Here is a 14,642-nt window from a genome sequence, read left to right on the forward strand (position 1 = left end):
GGTTCGGTTTGCTAAATAGCCAATTGAATTCCGATTGGGTATCTGTCACATTAAGCCCCGCCTCCTCCGGAACCACTCTACTGAAAGATGAGTAACCCGCAGCTACGATTGCTAAATCATGGCTACATTCATGGAACGGTTAGCCTTCCTTCAGAAAGTAAGTGGAAATCATTTTGGTTGTTCGTTATTGAATCACATATGAGCTAAATGGTTTGTGACTCGTATGGCGTTATTGTTTACGTGGCACAGAAGCTGTGTGGCTGTGCCATCATTAGCTTGTTAGCAACCCTAGCCTGCTGCTTGAAACTGACAGCATGAATTGTCGTCATTTTACTCGTCATGTCAGGCTGTCAAAGTTTGCAAATGGAAGGTGGTTAGGGCAACGGTAAAACAACCAGCTCACGTGGGAACTCGCGAGACACGAGTCTTTTTTTACGTAAAAACAAACATGTTTAAATGCCTCGTCCTGCCTCTACTACTGAAGGTCCCGACTCTGATGAAGGCGACAGCAGATGATGAGAGCCCCTGTCCTGGTTACCTTTTCCAAGAAATTGGAAGTATCCTTTGGCTACCTGTAACGCTTTCCACGTTTGTTGCAGGAACCTTAAATCCAGCAGGAATGCACGTGATCTAAACCCCTTAACTGCTATCCCTTTTCAGAAATCTCCCACGAGTCTTTGGCGAGTGATCAGTGTTTGCTAGAGTATCTGCTAGACAGGCTTCAAGTCGAGTCCTGTCATGTCAAACTCAAGGTGAGACAGTTTTATAAGAGTGGTGAACGTCAGGGCAAGCAAGGCTTTCTGCGCTGACCTACATTTGCAACCCAAGTTCCAGTATTTGTTCAATAAAATTGTATTCATTTATTCCCAACAGTCTGTTCTCTCCATTTCATAACACATCTCTGCGTCCAGTACATGTATGTGGATATTAGATTTGTATTTTATTTTTGCCCAATCAGATTTCATTCTGTATGTGTTGCCATGTCAGAGAAACATTCAACTAGCAAAACATGTCTGTAGCAATCAGCACACAATTTTTTTTAAATTATTTTTATTTTTGAAATTTAATAATCAGCATGTCAGAAAAGTTTTTACATCCTGGCCATTTGTGTGTTGTGTGAGATCATCAGGGGTACTGTGGGAAATTATTCAATTGAACTTTATTGGGTCAAGAATGATTATTACTACAAATAATGTATTTTTGTTAAAAAATAATGTCTCTTTCTTCATGTATGTGTCAGCAACATACAGTGACAGGCAGAACAATTATATGCGCTTCCATCAGATGGCAGAAGGTCCAATTAACTTATGTATTCACCTGCCCAAAGTTACCATGAGTGTGCACATTTTTGAGTCAATTGAGACAAGATCATCATTGTTTCAGTATATATGCTTTTTGTGACATTTTTGTTTGGTGGAGTGCTGAGATTTTTCTAATGTAAAATATGTGCCTTGGCTTAGTAAAGGTTGGGAAACAATGTGATCCACATCTCTTGCATTTCAGGTGCTGAAGATCTTTGTACATCTGAGCGGCCATGGCTCAAAACATTTCCTCACTGAACTCAGGAGGAATTCCACCTTTATTCAGCAAGCATCAGGTTGAACATGAGTTAACACTCTGAAATTTTGCTGCCGTAACCTGAATATTTACTGTTTTTTTTTTTTTAGTTTACAGCGGCCCTCCTGATCCCATCCACGGTACGGCTTTGTATCAGAAAGTGAGAAACACGGCCCAGGTAAGAAAAAGACCCAATCACTCATACAGCCAAACACAAGCTAAAACATATTGCCTTTTCCTGTTTGCAGGAAGTTGCACGGCTGCTTTTCACAGATACAATTTATGTAAAAAGTGGTGCGCTGCCATTTAACGTGGTACCCTCAACAATGGGTGAGTAATGAGAAAAGTATCTTTTTACAACTTAGTCTTTTGCCATTTTCTGGGGCCATTTCCAGCCAGAAAATACCCATTGAAGAACTAATAGTTAACTTTACTCAAGTTTGGCTTCAGTATGTATAATTTATGACCTCATTGTACATATAAATTTTATGAAATTCCTGGTAATATGACTAAATGGAAACAAAAAAGGAAATTGTGTTTAGGTGAGCATTCCAGTTTCCACTTTGTCATCTCTGTAAAAAGCGCTATATAAATAAAATTTACTTAGTTACTTTTTCAATGGTATATTGTACGTAAATATCATATGTTGTGTATAGAATGCGCACATGAAAGCAGCACAATTACAGAAAAAAAATTACATGCATAAATACAATTGGAACACTACTCCATGAACCGTCGTTACTTTTATTGTAATAAAACCATACTATTCCACTTTAGCAGGTCTAAGGTAATGGTATATTTTTTTTCTGTTGGACATAGTTAATAAACAGTGCAGATTTAGCACAAAATCCAATAAAATAATCTTAACCTGGGCATGTTACTTTGAAATAATGATTGGTTGCTGTTGAGTAGTGAACACGACTTGCATATACTTCACTAGCATCGTGCCGAAAGCTCCTATGTCCAGATTTGATCAATTTTACATTTGTTCCACAAATTGATACTATTGGTCTGTCCCGACATAGCTCTGTTTTTTTTTTTTTTTTTTTTACAAATTATTGACCAATATTAAGTGTCGAGAATGACTTGCTCTCTTTGGTAACACAATGTTAATGGTTGAACAAACATGCTGTATTTTTTTTTAAAGTTCTTCCCCCACGCCAGTGCATACCAAGCACAGTATGCGTACACATTGAAAGTACCTCTTGTTGAATTTTTATGGAGTGCCAGTTTAAGAACTACAAGTTGACCACCCCAAGCATTAACAATGATACTGATTTTAAGATTGTGTGTGTGTGTGTTCCGTTGGGGCCTCTCTTTCCAGGGATGGGATCAGCAGCTTCCCACAGGGTGGGAATGCAAGGCTTTGGCTACAATCCAGGGAAGCAAGGGACCGGTAAGTCACTTTGTGTACAAGTTGCATAATTCCCGTGCACTTTTTTTGCTTTATCGCTCTCCGTGGTTTTCAGCAGGCAACGTCTCACTTCTGAATAAGATCCAGAAAGCTGCAGAAGTAGTAGCCAGTGCTGTCCTTCCCCCGACGGAACACCAGGGCATCCGTCTCCATGACAACCACTACCGGCCTGTAGTGGCGCCCTCTGTGCCAATAGAGGTGGCTGTACCAGCATGTGCCTACAGTCTGCCTGCTCGCAGACTAAAAGGTCAGACATTACACACACATACAGTAGAGGTAAATAGTCTACACCCCCCTATTCAAATGCTAGGACTTTGTGACATAAAAGATGAGACTCTGAAAAATCATTTTGAAACTTCTTCCACCATCGATATGGCCTAACACCTGGACAGCTCAATCTATTTTTTTTTATCTTTATCTTTTCAAAAGGGGAGGTGAAAGTAAACCGCTGAAGTAATGTGCTTTCACAAGTGTACACACCCTCTTATAACTGATGCGGCTCTGTTCAGAAATAACCAGTGACCAATCACATTCAAACTCATGTTAAATGGGAGTCAGCACACACCTGCAAACATTTGAAGTGCCTCTGATTAACCTGAGCCTGTTCTAACACCGATTGCTATATGGAACTGTTCACAATTCCTTACACCTGACGAGGGCCCAGTTACAGCTGAAGATAAAAATGGCCTTAAAGCAAGCCAAAAAGTTCAACCTTGGTTTCATTGGCCCATAACAAAATTTGACGAATACACATGAGGGAAATTGTGTCAGGAAAAGCCTATTAGAACATCTTTAATTTATTTAGGGTTAAGCAGAGGCACTTTAAATTGTGTCAACTGTGTGCTGACTCCCATTTAACATGAGTTTGAATGTGATTGGTTAATTATAAACAGCCACATTCCAGTTACAAGAGGGTGTCCAAACTTGTACAACCACATTATTTCATTTGTTTGTTTTTACTTTCCCTGTTAAAATATTTTTTCAATTGAATTGTACAGGTTATAGCTCACATTATTGGTGGAAAACCTTTGAAATGATTGATTTTGGTGTATTAATTTTTCATGTCACAAAAATCTAGCATTTCAACAGGGGTGTTGACGTTTTATATGCACTGTATGCATTTACAAGCCTTGCCTCATCTGTACAACTCTACATGAGAAAAGAGTGTGAAAGGGCTGGATTCGGTGTGAGTTGTTATTTGACAAAAAGCATGGACTAGACTAGCCTTGCAATTTGATGGTTAATTTTATTTTGTTAAATTGTTTAGCAATTACTAATGTTAATTTATTACGAAACATGTATAATGACAGTACATTTTGAGAAAAGGGACATTTTCCAAGAGGAAGCATTTATTTTAACATCTGTAAATGAAAAATATTTGCATGTGGAAGTTAATGCTGGGCAAAAAGTTTGGCTTCAGGAGAAATAGAGCAACCTCCAAAAGTGGGGGTTATGTTTTTTTCACTCTCAAGTACATTTTCTGTTGGTTAGGAGGGGGGAAATAGATTCGCGTTTAAAAAAATAATTAATAAATAAAAAATGTATCTGAAAACAATATCACAAACTCATATGATGTAAACGTGTGACACGGCAGTGTTTTACTACCCACGTGTTTTCACAACAGGAGTGACGCAGCGGTGTCCAGGGCAGGTCGGAGGCGGCTGGGAAGAGACTGACAGTGGCAACACCTCTTCTCACAACTCCTCTCAGGACATCTCCACCAATAGCAGGGCCTCCGCAGGCAGCAAGTGCACGGGAAGCCAATCAGGGGCCAGCAGAGAAAGCAGCGGGGACTTATCGGAGCGGTGAGCGGAGAGGCCCATTTCCATTTATAAATCACAATGTAGTGAAAAATTCAACTTGGAATCGAGTTCAATGTTTCCCAATTTTTGTTACGCCAAGGCACGTCGTACACAATCACAAAAAGTGAGATATTTGGCTTTCAAGAGAAATTTCAAGATAAACCTAATGGACTTTTATAGGTGAACCTCATTTGAACGTCTCTAAACTTTTGATGACATTGGAAATCACTGAGTTAGTTCTGTGGTTGTCAGGGTGGAAGCTTTGCAGTTGGGGGACTGCGTTCAGGAGATGGCGCTCATCAGCAAGCTGACCGAAGGGTCCAGAGTGTTTTTGACCAATGAGGAGAGCCAGCACTTTATCAAAGAGTGAGTACAGCAACTTCTTTGAATTTGGCTTAACTCACAAGCGTGATACAGTGGAACCTCTAAAGTCAGGAAAAATAAGCTTTTAAAGTCACACTCCATTCATCCATCAATTTTCTGTACCGCTTATCCTCTCACTAGGGTCGCGGGCGTGCTGGAGGGTTACACCCTGAACTGGTCGCCAGCCAATCGCAGCACTCAATTTGGGAAATTGAAGCACTGTCATGCATGACATCACATGAAATACGTTCACTTCTCGTGCCTCTGTTCAGTGAATATCAAAGGATTACCTAAGCAGGCGTGGTTTTGTTTGTTTGTTTGTTTTTTAAATTCTAGAACAGTCTGCACTTGACCTTTTAGAGGTTTCACTGTATTTTGAACTGCAGTACAGTATTTGTATTTGTTGACATTTGTGTTTTACGTTTAATCCCGTCAGGTGCTCCACTCTTAACTGTGAGGTTGTGGTGGAGTTGCTCTTGAGCAGGCTACAAGATCCCGCCAACACTGTTAACATGGTAATAACCATTGAGCAGCTATGTGTCCATTTTTGATACAGTGAACCCTCACAGTTCACAGGTGTGAGGGACCAAGACTCATAAGATTTGACATAACAGACAAATAATATATGTGTGGGATGAGTTGAGTTCACTGCCACCATACAGCGCTCATATTTCAAATTTTTGCGATCAAGTCAAATCAAATAATCGCCCCTGCCGAAGGACGGCTCATATCAACAAAAACGTTGGGCCACTCGTATCTCAAGGCACCACTGTAGACAGAGTATTGCTAACGATATTTATCATTACTTGAGCAACCCCAATACCAATGAAGTTGGGACGTTGTGTTTAACATAAATAAAAAGTGAATACAATGATTTGCAAATCATGTTCAACTTATATTTAATTGAATACACTATAAAGGTAAGATATTTAATATTCAAACTGATAAACTTTCTTGTTTTTAGCAAATAATCATTAACTTAGAATTTTATGGCTGCAACATGTTCCAAAAAAAGCTGGGTCAGGGTCATGTTTACCGCTGTGTTACATCACCTTTTCTTTTAACAACATTCAATAAACGTTTGGGAACTGAGGACACTAATTGTTGAAGCTTTGTAGGTGGAATTCTTTCCCATTCTTGCTTGATGTACAGCTTCAGCCGTTCAACAGTCCGGGGTCTCCGTTGTCGCATTTTACGCTTCATAATGTGCCACACATTTTCAATGGGAGACAGGTCTGGACTGCAGGTAGGCCAGTCTAGTACCCGCACTCTTTTACTACGAAGTCATGTTGTTGTAACACGTGCAGAATGTGGTTTGGCATTGTCTTGGTGAAATAAGCAGGGGCGTCCATGAAAAAGACGTCACTTGGATGGCAGCATATGTTTCTCCAAAACCTGTATGTACCTTTCAGCATTAATGGTGTCTTCACAGATGTGTAAGTTACCCATGCCATTGGCACTAACACAGCCCCATACCATCACAGGTGCTAGCTTTTGAACTTTGCGTCCATAACAGTCCGGATGGTTCTTTTCCTCTTTGGCCCGGAGGACAAGACGTCCACAATTTCCAAAAACAATTTGAAATGTGGACTCGTCGGACCACAGAACACTTTTCCACTTTGCATCAGTCCATCTCAGATGAGCTCAGGCCCAGAGAAGCCGGCGGCGTTTCTAGGTGTTGTTGCTAAATGGCTTTTGCTTTGCATAGTAGAGTTTCAAGTTGCACTTACGGATGTCGCGCCGAACTGTATTTACTGACATTGGTTTTCTGAAGTGTTCCTGAGCCCATGTGGTGATATCCTTTACACATTGATGTCGGTTTTTGATACAGTGCCGCCTGAGGGATCGAAGGTCACGGGCATACAATGTTGGTTTTCGGCCTTGTCGCTTACATGCAGTCATTTCTCCAGATTCTCTGAACGTTTTGATGATATTGTGGACCGTATATGATGAAATCCCTAAATTCCTTGCAATTGTACGTTGAGGAACATTGTCCTTAAACTGTTCGACTATTTTCTCACGCACTTGTTCACAAAGAGGTGAACCTCGCCCCATCTTTGCTTGTGAATGACTGAGCAATTCAGGGAAGCTCCTTTTATACCCAATCATGGGACCCACCTGTGTTTGATGAGCATTCCTCAACTTTCTCAATTTTTTTTGCCACCTGTCCCAACTTTTTTGGAAGGTGTTGCAGCCATAAAATTCTAAGTTAATGATTATTTGCTAAAAACAATAAAGTTTAGCAGTTTGAACATTAAATATCTTGTCTTTGTAGTGTATTCAATTAAATATAGGTTGAACATGATTTGCACTGTTCTTATTTATGTTTAACACCATGTCCCAACTTCATTGGAATTGGGGTTGTACTATATCTTGTGCTAAGGAGCTAGCTATTACCAGCCAATCAACTTCCACTACTGCCAGTAACGATCCGATCACAGGATACATACAGAGACAGACAACCGTTCACGCACACACCCATTGAGCAGCCGTATTCTCTTTAATGATGGCAAATAAACGCAAATATTTTGCTTCTCTTTAATCCTGCAGAGGGCGTTGTGTGCTGTTGCCTGCCTCATGACTGCCGACCTCTTGTCTCTGGAGCAAATCTTTGGAGCGACGCAACGCAGGCTCTGTCAGCTCAGTGAGGGCCCTCCAGGACCTGTGACCAACAAAGCCACAAAGGTGCAAGAGCCAGTAAGGGGCTTTAAATGTTTAAAATGGATAAAACTGGAGGAGATAATACTGTTTCCCCCACCCCTTATCTGCTTCTACCAGATCCTGAGACAGTTCAAGGCCCTCATGGGTGGAGTTCACCATGCTGCCAAACAGGATCCTGCCAGTAGCAGTTATCAAGTCAACCACATATCTAGCCAAGTTCTTACGTCTACATTCTCGGGTTCTTTAGAGCCCACGTTCTCTCCTCATAATGATCGTGTCTGTCAGCCATCCTCGCCATTCAGTGTGGACAACAGCTGTGAGAAACCTCCCCTGACTGAGCAACAATTGTTCCTGGCTCCTGTCAGGACTCATTTGACTTTAGCTACTAAAGATGAGGAATGCACACAGCCTTGTGTCAGCAGACTGTCCCTGTTCAGTGGTATGATGCTGGTCAACAGGGCCAGGCCTCTGTGCGAGACTACCCGCCTAGACCCAAACTCACGACAGGACCCTCTGAAGAAGAACCAACCTTACAGTCCTGTTTCAGTTGTGTCTGACAGTAGCCAACAGTCATCCGCCTTCTCGTTTCTCAACTCTTGACCTCTAGCGAGATGCTTTGCACCTTTTGAAACTTAATACAGAGATGTCATTTTGAAAATGTATTACGTTAGTGGAACACAGGGGTGGGCAAAATATGGCCTGTGGGCACTTTACCAAGTGTCTTGTAATATTTGTTACTTTAGTCATTTTTACCCCTAAAATTTATTTGGTTGTTAAAAATGATTTTGATTTTCCTTTTATTTATCTAATAATTGATTTGATTTATTATCAATAATAAAATATTATAATATTTTACCAACCACTCTTACATCTAACTTTGAACATATATTATATAAAGCCATTGGCTAGTTATGAATAGTAAAATGAAAATGACTAGTACTTCATTATAAAAAAAATATCAGATATTTTTCACCTCATCCACAAATGACCTGGCTCATCCCTCTCTTTTAAAAATCAAAGGTTTGCCCAACCCTGGTAGAAGTGAAACATTTGTCTCACGTGGATGTCTCCTTATGCAGGAGACAAAGGTGGTCAACTATGCGCACATTGCTGTACTCATCTTTTGGACTTTGTGTCTCCACAAGTATTGACTGGGTATGATGTGGAGAAAGTTTATCGAGTTATTTTATCTCAGGATTCATTTTAGGCGACAAAAACAACCTCTGAAACCCATCCTGAACCACCAGCTTGCACTTTGGTTTGCACTAAAATAGCTTTTCTTAAAGACCCGCTATCCGAGTCAGAGTTGTCTTCCAGTATTTCCTATTACACTCATGTAAATGTCTGATTGTGAGGCTAAAATAATTTGTTTACAGCTTGTCAACTAACACGTGGTGCTAGAGTGCATGGCTACACAGCTCAATGTTGGTGTGGCAAACCAACTGTTTAGAGACGTGATTAGTCAGACAAAGGTACATTTAGAGTCAGTTTAACATGCAGAATATTTAACAATCGCAATCTGTCATGTAAACAAATAAAAAGCACATGCGCTTAATTTACTGTCTTGATTTTATCACACAGTATAGTTTGCGTGCCCTGTCATGCTAAATGTTAATTTTGAAACCTGCTGGTTTCGGCTTTGTAAATGCAAACTAGACTCCTACAATTAGAGACAACTTGTGTTAATGAGGACATATTTCAAGGATTTAGCACTAAATCGTAGCTGTTTTCGATATTGCCTTCGTGTGAAATGTGATAAATTGCTGCCAATTTTACAGTCATTTTGTTTTCTGTGAGCTGACCTGACTTAGCTGATTTGGCAGCAGTTTCAAACAATCAACAAGTTGGGCATACCAGAAGGAGCAGCACAATGAATTGGATTGCAGCATTAAGTCATGGCACTTTAGTCTATTATTACATTATTATAGAGCTATTTTCCTTATTAAAAAACACTTTTTATTTTGGGGGAGGAGGCTGAAATGGATTAATACCATTCCCATTCATTTCAATGGGTAAAGATGATTCCAGGAATGTGGTCACGGAACAAATTAAACTTGTATCTCAAGGCACAACTGTACAGTATTTTGTACATGGGAACACGTGGGGTGTAAAAGTGGTGTGATGGTCGAGGAGGGGGGAAAAAAAAAAAAAAAAAAAACAGAAACCTGGTTTTTGGAGTAAAGTGCATCGCTTTATTTACTTTTGCAAGCACTTTGGATCCCACTTCTCTTGTGATTAGCACCAATGAACACACATCAATGCACGCATGTCAAGAGAATTATACCTCTTTATAAAGTGCACAGGGCGCGTGCACACACACGCATATCAATACTGCACAGTAAACCACAGTGGCTGGGCCATGAAAAGGCAAATGTGCGTATGGTCTTCACGAATGGTATATGGCAGGGGTGGGGATGAGCCTTACAGCCCATAATATGTAAACATCCCCACACTTCACTCACCCCCCTCACCCGTTTGGACCAGGGCGGTTCCGTTCAAATTGGGCGAGAGATGTGAAAACGGGGTCACCGATGTCGGTCATGTCGAACCCGGGCCCCCTCTCGTCTGTAGACTGCTGAAGTGCGCCTCCCTCAGGACTCTGTTGATGGAGTCGTAAGAGAAAGTGCTGCCATCGCCATGGAAACCGTGCTGCGCTGAGATTGCCGAGTCCTTGGGCTTGCTGCTGGGGGAGTACTGGGGGATGCGGTTGCTCTGGCTGTGGATGCACGGCCTGCTCGTGACCACCATCGGTCTCTCCGTACTGCAGACGCCACTGCTGCTGTCACTGCTTGAAGACTACCAATCCAGAACATAGAGAAACAGGCTTTTACTTGGATACAAAATTTAACATTCCTGCCCATTTTTACTGCATATATGATGAGCAACTCAAGCACAATGTACCTCGGAGTCCAAATCAGATACAAGTAGGCAGGGATCCCCCCCTGACCTTTTGGCCTGAGGACTCAGCTGTTGATTCTCCTCACTGTCACTGCTTCGGTGGCGCTTCCTGTGCACAGCGAACATGTAAAAAGGAAGATGTTCAAATGTGGTGTGGAAGGAATGATGCAGTGAGGAGTGGAAAAGGAGGGGAGGTGTTGGGGGGGGGCGTGCATCTGAAAGAGCACTAAGAGCCTGAGGAACCAAAAATAGCTACGGCTACACACAATCGGGCAGTTACATGATCACATATTATGACAGGGACTTTGATGATTCACTGAGCTCTTTTTGGAGTTGGCATGACATGGAATGGCAAACATTAGGCAAACATATAATTTACTGTACCTGTTATCTGTCAGCATTGCAGCAGTCTTGGCAGATGTTGCAAAGAGAAAGGTGGACACTCCTTGTGAGCTGAATTTGAATGTACAAATCTTCTGACTCGAGCTATAGTTCCACAACCATAGCGCGAGACATACTCCCTCTCATTCCTTACTTGACGCTTACGTGCGCGTGTACGTAAGGAGCTCCAGCGGCCCAAGAAAATGGAAGATTAATTTCACACTTCCAACTGTGGCCTTCTGCTCGCTCGGTGAAGTGCTGAACAGCTAAAAGTGGAAATCTTGAGGAGATTTCGGCATGACAGCAGAGCCTGCTAATCTTGACACGGCTAACTAACCTCAAAAACGCTGCACTGTGACCAAGTTCTTCCGCTGTCGTATTCCGCCCGCTCTGCTGGGGAAAAAAGAAAAACAGCTGTGCTTGGCTGTTCTTCTGAAAAAAACTGACAACGGTACTAAAAGCTTTGAAATAATAAAATAAAAAAATACGATAACGTTTAAGTTGCCGAGTCACATATGCAGCACTTTAGCTTTGTAATGACGAGCAGGTAACTACAGTAAGCAGTCCTTGACGTCACCAAGCCCCGCCCCTCTGTTGTCACAACGTCATCGGACAAAGGCGGAAGTATCGACGTAGCGTCAAAGTAGCTTTCCGTTTACGACGTAAACATTTTTTTATTTACTTGAATTATATTTAATTGGCGCGTCATTTCAGTGTTCGTATTACTTAACCTGTAATTGCAGCGCTTATCCCGGAAGTTTTTTGTTTTTTTTACCATTTGTACTGCTTAGACAGTCTTTTTGACTGCGCATGTGGGCAGAAAAATGCTATTGCTGTTAGCCTGGACTGTAATCTGAAATGTACGCAGACTCAGACAGGACATTTTCAAAATTGTGGCTACCGTGCAGACAAAATGCTAATATTTGGTCACATAACACAAAATTGTAGCCATAATAATTTACTTTATGGCTACGCAATATTTATAATGTGCCTACGAAAAATGTAATTTCTATTTTTACTTATTTACGTCCCACGTAACAAATAGAGTGCACCTTTGCAAGAAACTGCAATAGCATATATTCAATGTTTACCAACCTTTATTGAGCCAAGGCACATATTTTACATTAGAAACAATGTCTCGACACGCCACCAAAAATTTTGCAAAAAGTACTGTAAATGCAGTTTTAAAAGTCTCGAGCCCTGTGCAAATAGAAAAAATCAGCGCATAATTGACGCTGCCACAAAAAGGTTTATAATTGCCTATAGATGCCACAAGATGGCGGCAAAGCACTAGGTCAAGCTCCTCAACTTCACCATAGTTCCTTTGCACCAAAACGGCACTAAAGTGATACTTTTGTATTGTTAACCTCATTGCATAGTTGCCTAAGTCATTTTTTCCCCCAATTTTTGGAAAACTAAAAAAAAAAGTCATCAAACAAGAAGACACCAGTTGCCTTGATTCAACCATTGCTGATTACCTTGACCTGGATGGCTGAGAATAGAAATGAAGAGAAAAAAAAACAACACAATTTTTAGTGAGGACATTGGCGAACAATATTACACAGGGCTTTGTTTTGGGCACAAATACAGTGAGTTTTTCAGAAAAGTATATAATATATAATAAGAAGTGTAGAAATGGATGGGTATTATTAATATATGGACAAATTGTACCTACTTCATGGCCACAAAATAGTATTTTGTGCACACATTATAGTTAATTCATGCTAACAAATCAGCATTTTGTACGCATTTAATATCAATATTGTGGCCACATCCCCCCATGTCACATCTCGGGTGCTGTAGAAATGTGTGGTGTTGCCTTCACTGTGCTTTATCTTTGCATTTTCTTTTACAGATGAAGGTGATACACCACTCCGCGGAGACCCTGAAAACAGCATTGGTTTCCAATTCTAAGGACTTGGCTGAACTTTACAGTCAGTACACCAAAGAAGAACGTCGCCTTTTAGAGGAAGGACTGCATCCAGGGCAGCCTAGTTCTCTTTTCCAGCCTGTTACTGTGCATTCAGATTCAGACTGGATTCCCTCTCATCCTGAGGATCCTCAAGACTTTGAGAGCTTTTATAGAAACCCTCACAGAAACGTCCTAAGTGCAAGCTGTGGCACTATTTACATTCAGACCATAGGTTGGTTGTCTTTTTGTCTCAACGGGCAATAGTACATATTCTGTGATGATTTTAAATCCATCCATCCATTTTCTTTACCACTTATCCCCATTAGGGTCATAGGTGAGCTGGAGCCTATCCGAACTAGTTTTGTCGATAGGTATTCATTGATCACAGTATTTGTCAGCCCTAGTTTGACCTTCATGTTTCGTTGTAGGTGCTTTTGGCGAGGCCGGGCCCCAGACTGAGCAGTATGTGGAATGGCTTCGAGAATACTGCCAAGCCTTCTTCTATGGACTGCCTGTTCGTTGGTTACCAGCTGTCACAGTTGAACAAACAGGGTGCTCTTTCAGGATTAACCATGGCTCACAAATCCTTCAGCTGCTTACTGGTAATTGGCAATATCTACTTAAATTGGCAAGCCTAGAAAGGCATCACACATCAATGAAGCATGAGAGTGCAAACGATTCGGTTATTATTATGATCTGTGCTATGTTCACACTATTTCCCCTCATAGGTGACTTGCTAGAATTTTTGTGGAACCGGAAACCAAAAGAGGCTTTTTGTATTGTTGGAATCACAATGATTGACCTGTACCCAAAAGACTCCTGGAATTTTGTATTTGGACAAGCATCTCTCAATAGGGGTAAGATTTTACAAAGTTACAAATTGTTTAGAGAAAAATAGATAAAGGGCAGCACGGTAGCCTTGTGGTCAGCACGTCTGCACCTACAGTGTAGCCCGCCTGTGTGGAGTTTGCGCGTTCCCACCGGGTAGTCTGGCTTTCTCCAACACTGCAAACATATTCATATTAGGTTAATTGAATACTACATTTCTCATAGATACTGTATTTCCCATAGTGAGTGTAGATGGCTGTTTGCCTATATGTGCCCTGCGATTGATTGGTGACTAGTCCGGGGTCAGCCGGGTCCAGCTCGCCTGTGACCCTAATGAGGACAAGCGCCACAGAAAATGGAAAATAAGGGATGCATCAAGCGACATTGAAAAATCATATATTTTGACATTTATGGACAGATCAGCTGATCTGAAGTCAAAATGTTCTAGTACATAAAAACAATTTGAATGATTTCCAACACAAGTGTTGGATCAAAAATTCTGCCTTTTAAAAGACAGCAATGATCATTTTTGTTTGACACTCTCAGTGAGGTAATAGTGTGTCTAAATGTAATTTGATGTAAGTCAGTAATTTGCCCCATTGATGGCTATTTGCATTGCTTGTAGGAATTGGTGTTTTCAGCTTTGCCAGGTACGATGACAGCTTCTACAGCAAGAGTTATGCAGGAAGGTTGAAGAAACAGCATCAGCCAAAGCAGGGGGACTATTCTGTCTTTGATGGCCAGTACACTCCACCCATCACCAGCACTCTCTTACTGAGATCCTGCAAGGTTGTATTTAAAAAAATCAAAACCATGCTCTTCCTCT

At 41.1% G+C, this 14,642-nt stretch overlaps 3 protein-coding genes across 12 annotated transcripts in view; 2 read left to right on the forward strand and 1 right to left on the reverse strand.

Annotated features, from left to right (window-relative positions):
• Nucleotides 1-7: 7 nt before the first annotated feature.
• On the forward strand, nucleotides 8-9,352 carry tepsin (TEPSIN adaptor related protein complex 4 accessory protein). Of its 3 annotated transcripts, XM_061755909.1 has the most exons (13): nucleotides 8-157; nucleotides 485-557; nucleotides 661-752; nucleotides 1,504-1,597; nucleotides 1,668-1,735; nucleotides 1,806-1,887; nucleotides 2,882-2,953; nucleotides 3,030-3,218; nucleotides 4,596-4,776; nucleotides 5,026-5,139; nucleotides 5,573-5,651; nucleotides 7,687-7,821; nucleotides 7,915-9,352. In XM_061755909.1, exons 1-13 carry the CDS (start codon nucleotides 119-121, stop codon nucleotides 8,395-8,397), a joined length of 1,701 nt encoding a protein of 566 aa, XP_061611893.1. In that variant the 5' UTR covers nucleotides 8-118; the 3' UTR covers nucleotides 8,398-9,352. The 3 variants fall into 3 exon arrangements, with proteins under 3 accessions (XP_061611893.1, XP_061611891.1, XP_061611892.1); XM_061755907.1 differs by having other exon boundaries at nucleotides 3,027-3,218; nucleotides 7,687-9,352; XM_061755908.1 differs by having other exon boundaries at nucleotides 7,687-9,352.
• Nucleotides 9,353-9,966: 614 nt separating this feature from the next.
• On the reverse strand, nucleotides 9,967-11,671 carry si:dkey-21c1.1 (uncharacterized protein LOC100150256 homolog). The gene is made up of 3 exons (XM_061755923.1): nucleotides 11,080-11,671; nucleotides 10,699-10,804; nucleotides 9,967-10,593 (listed from the first exon to the last, which is right to left on the reverse strand). The coding sequence occupies exons 1-3, from the start codon at nucleotides 11,094-11,096 to the stop codon at nucleotides 10,336-10,338; spliced, it is 381 nt and encodes a 126-aa protein (XP_061611907.1). The 5' UTR covers nucleotides 11,097-11,671; the 3' UTR covers nucleotides 9,967-10,335.
• LOC133469169 (archaemetzincin-2-like) overlaps nucleotides 11,634-14,642 on the forward strand; it is a 38,819-nt gene continuing 35,810 nt past the window's right edge. For 7 of the 8 annotated variants that reach the window (XR_009785628.1, XR_009785627.1, XR_009785629.1 and 4 more), the window contains exons 1-5: nucleotides 11,634-11,738; nucleotides 12,932-13,220; nucleotides 13,417-13,590; nucleotides 13,717-13,845; nucleotides 14,442-14,605. Coding sequence is in view for 5 of the 8 variants with exons in the window: in XM_061755901.1 (XP_061611885.1) it covers nucleotides 12,932-13,220; nucleotides 13,417-13,590; nucleotides 13,717-13,845; nucleotides 14,442-14,605 (756 nt within the window). In the remaining 3 variants the exon portion in view is untranslated. The other variant, XM_061755903.1, reaches the window with a different exon arrangement.

The sequence above is a fragment of the Phyllopteryx taeniolatus genome, chromosome 19 (genome assembly GCF_024500385.1).
Source record: "Phyllopteryx taeniolatus isolate TA_2022b chromosome 19, UOR_Ptae_1.2, whole genome shotgun sequence".
In the NCBI taxonomy this organism is placed as follows: domain Eukaryota; kingdom Metazoa; phylum Chordata; class Actinopteri; order Syngnathiformes; family Syngnathidae; genus Phyllopteryx; species Phyllopteryx taeniolatus.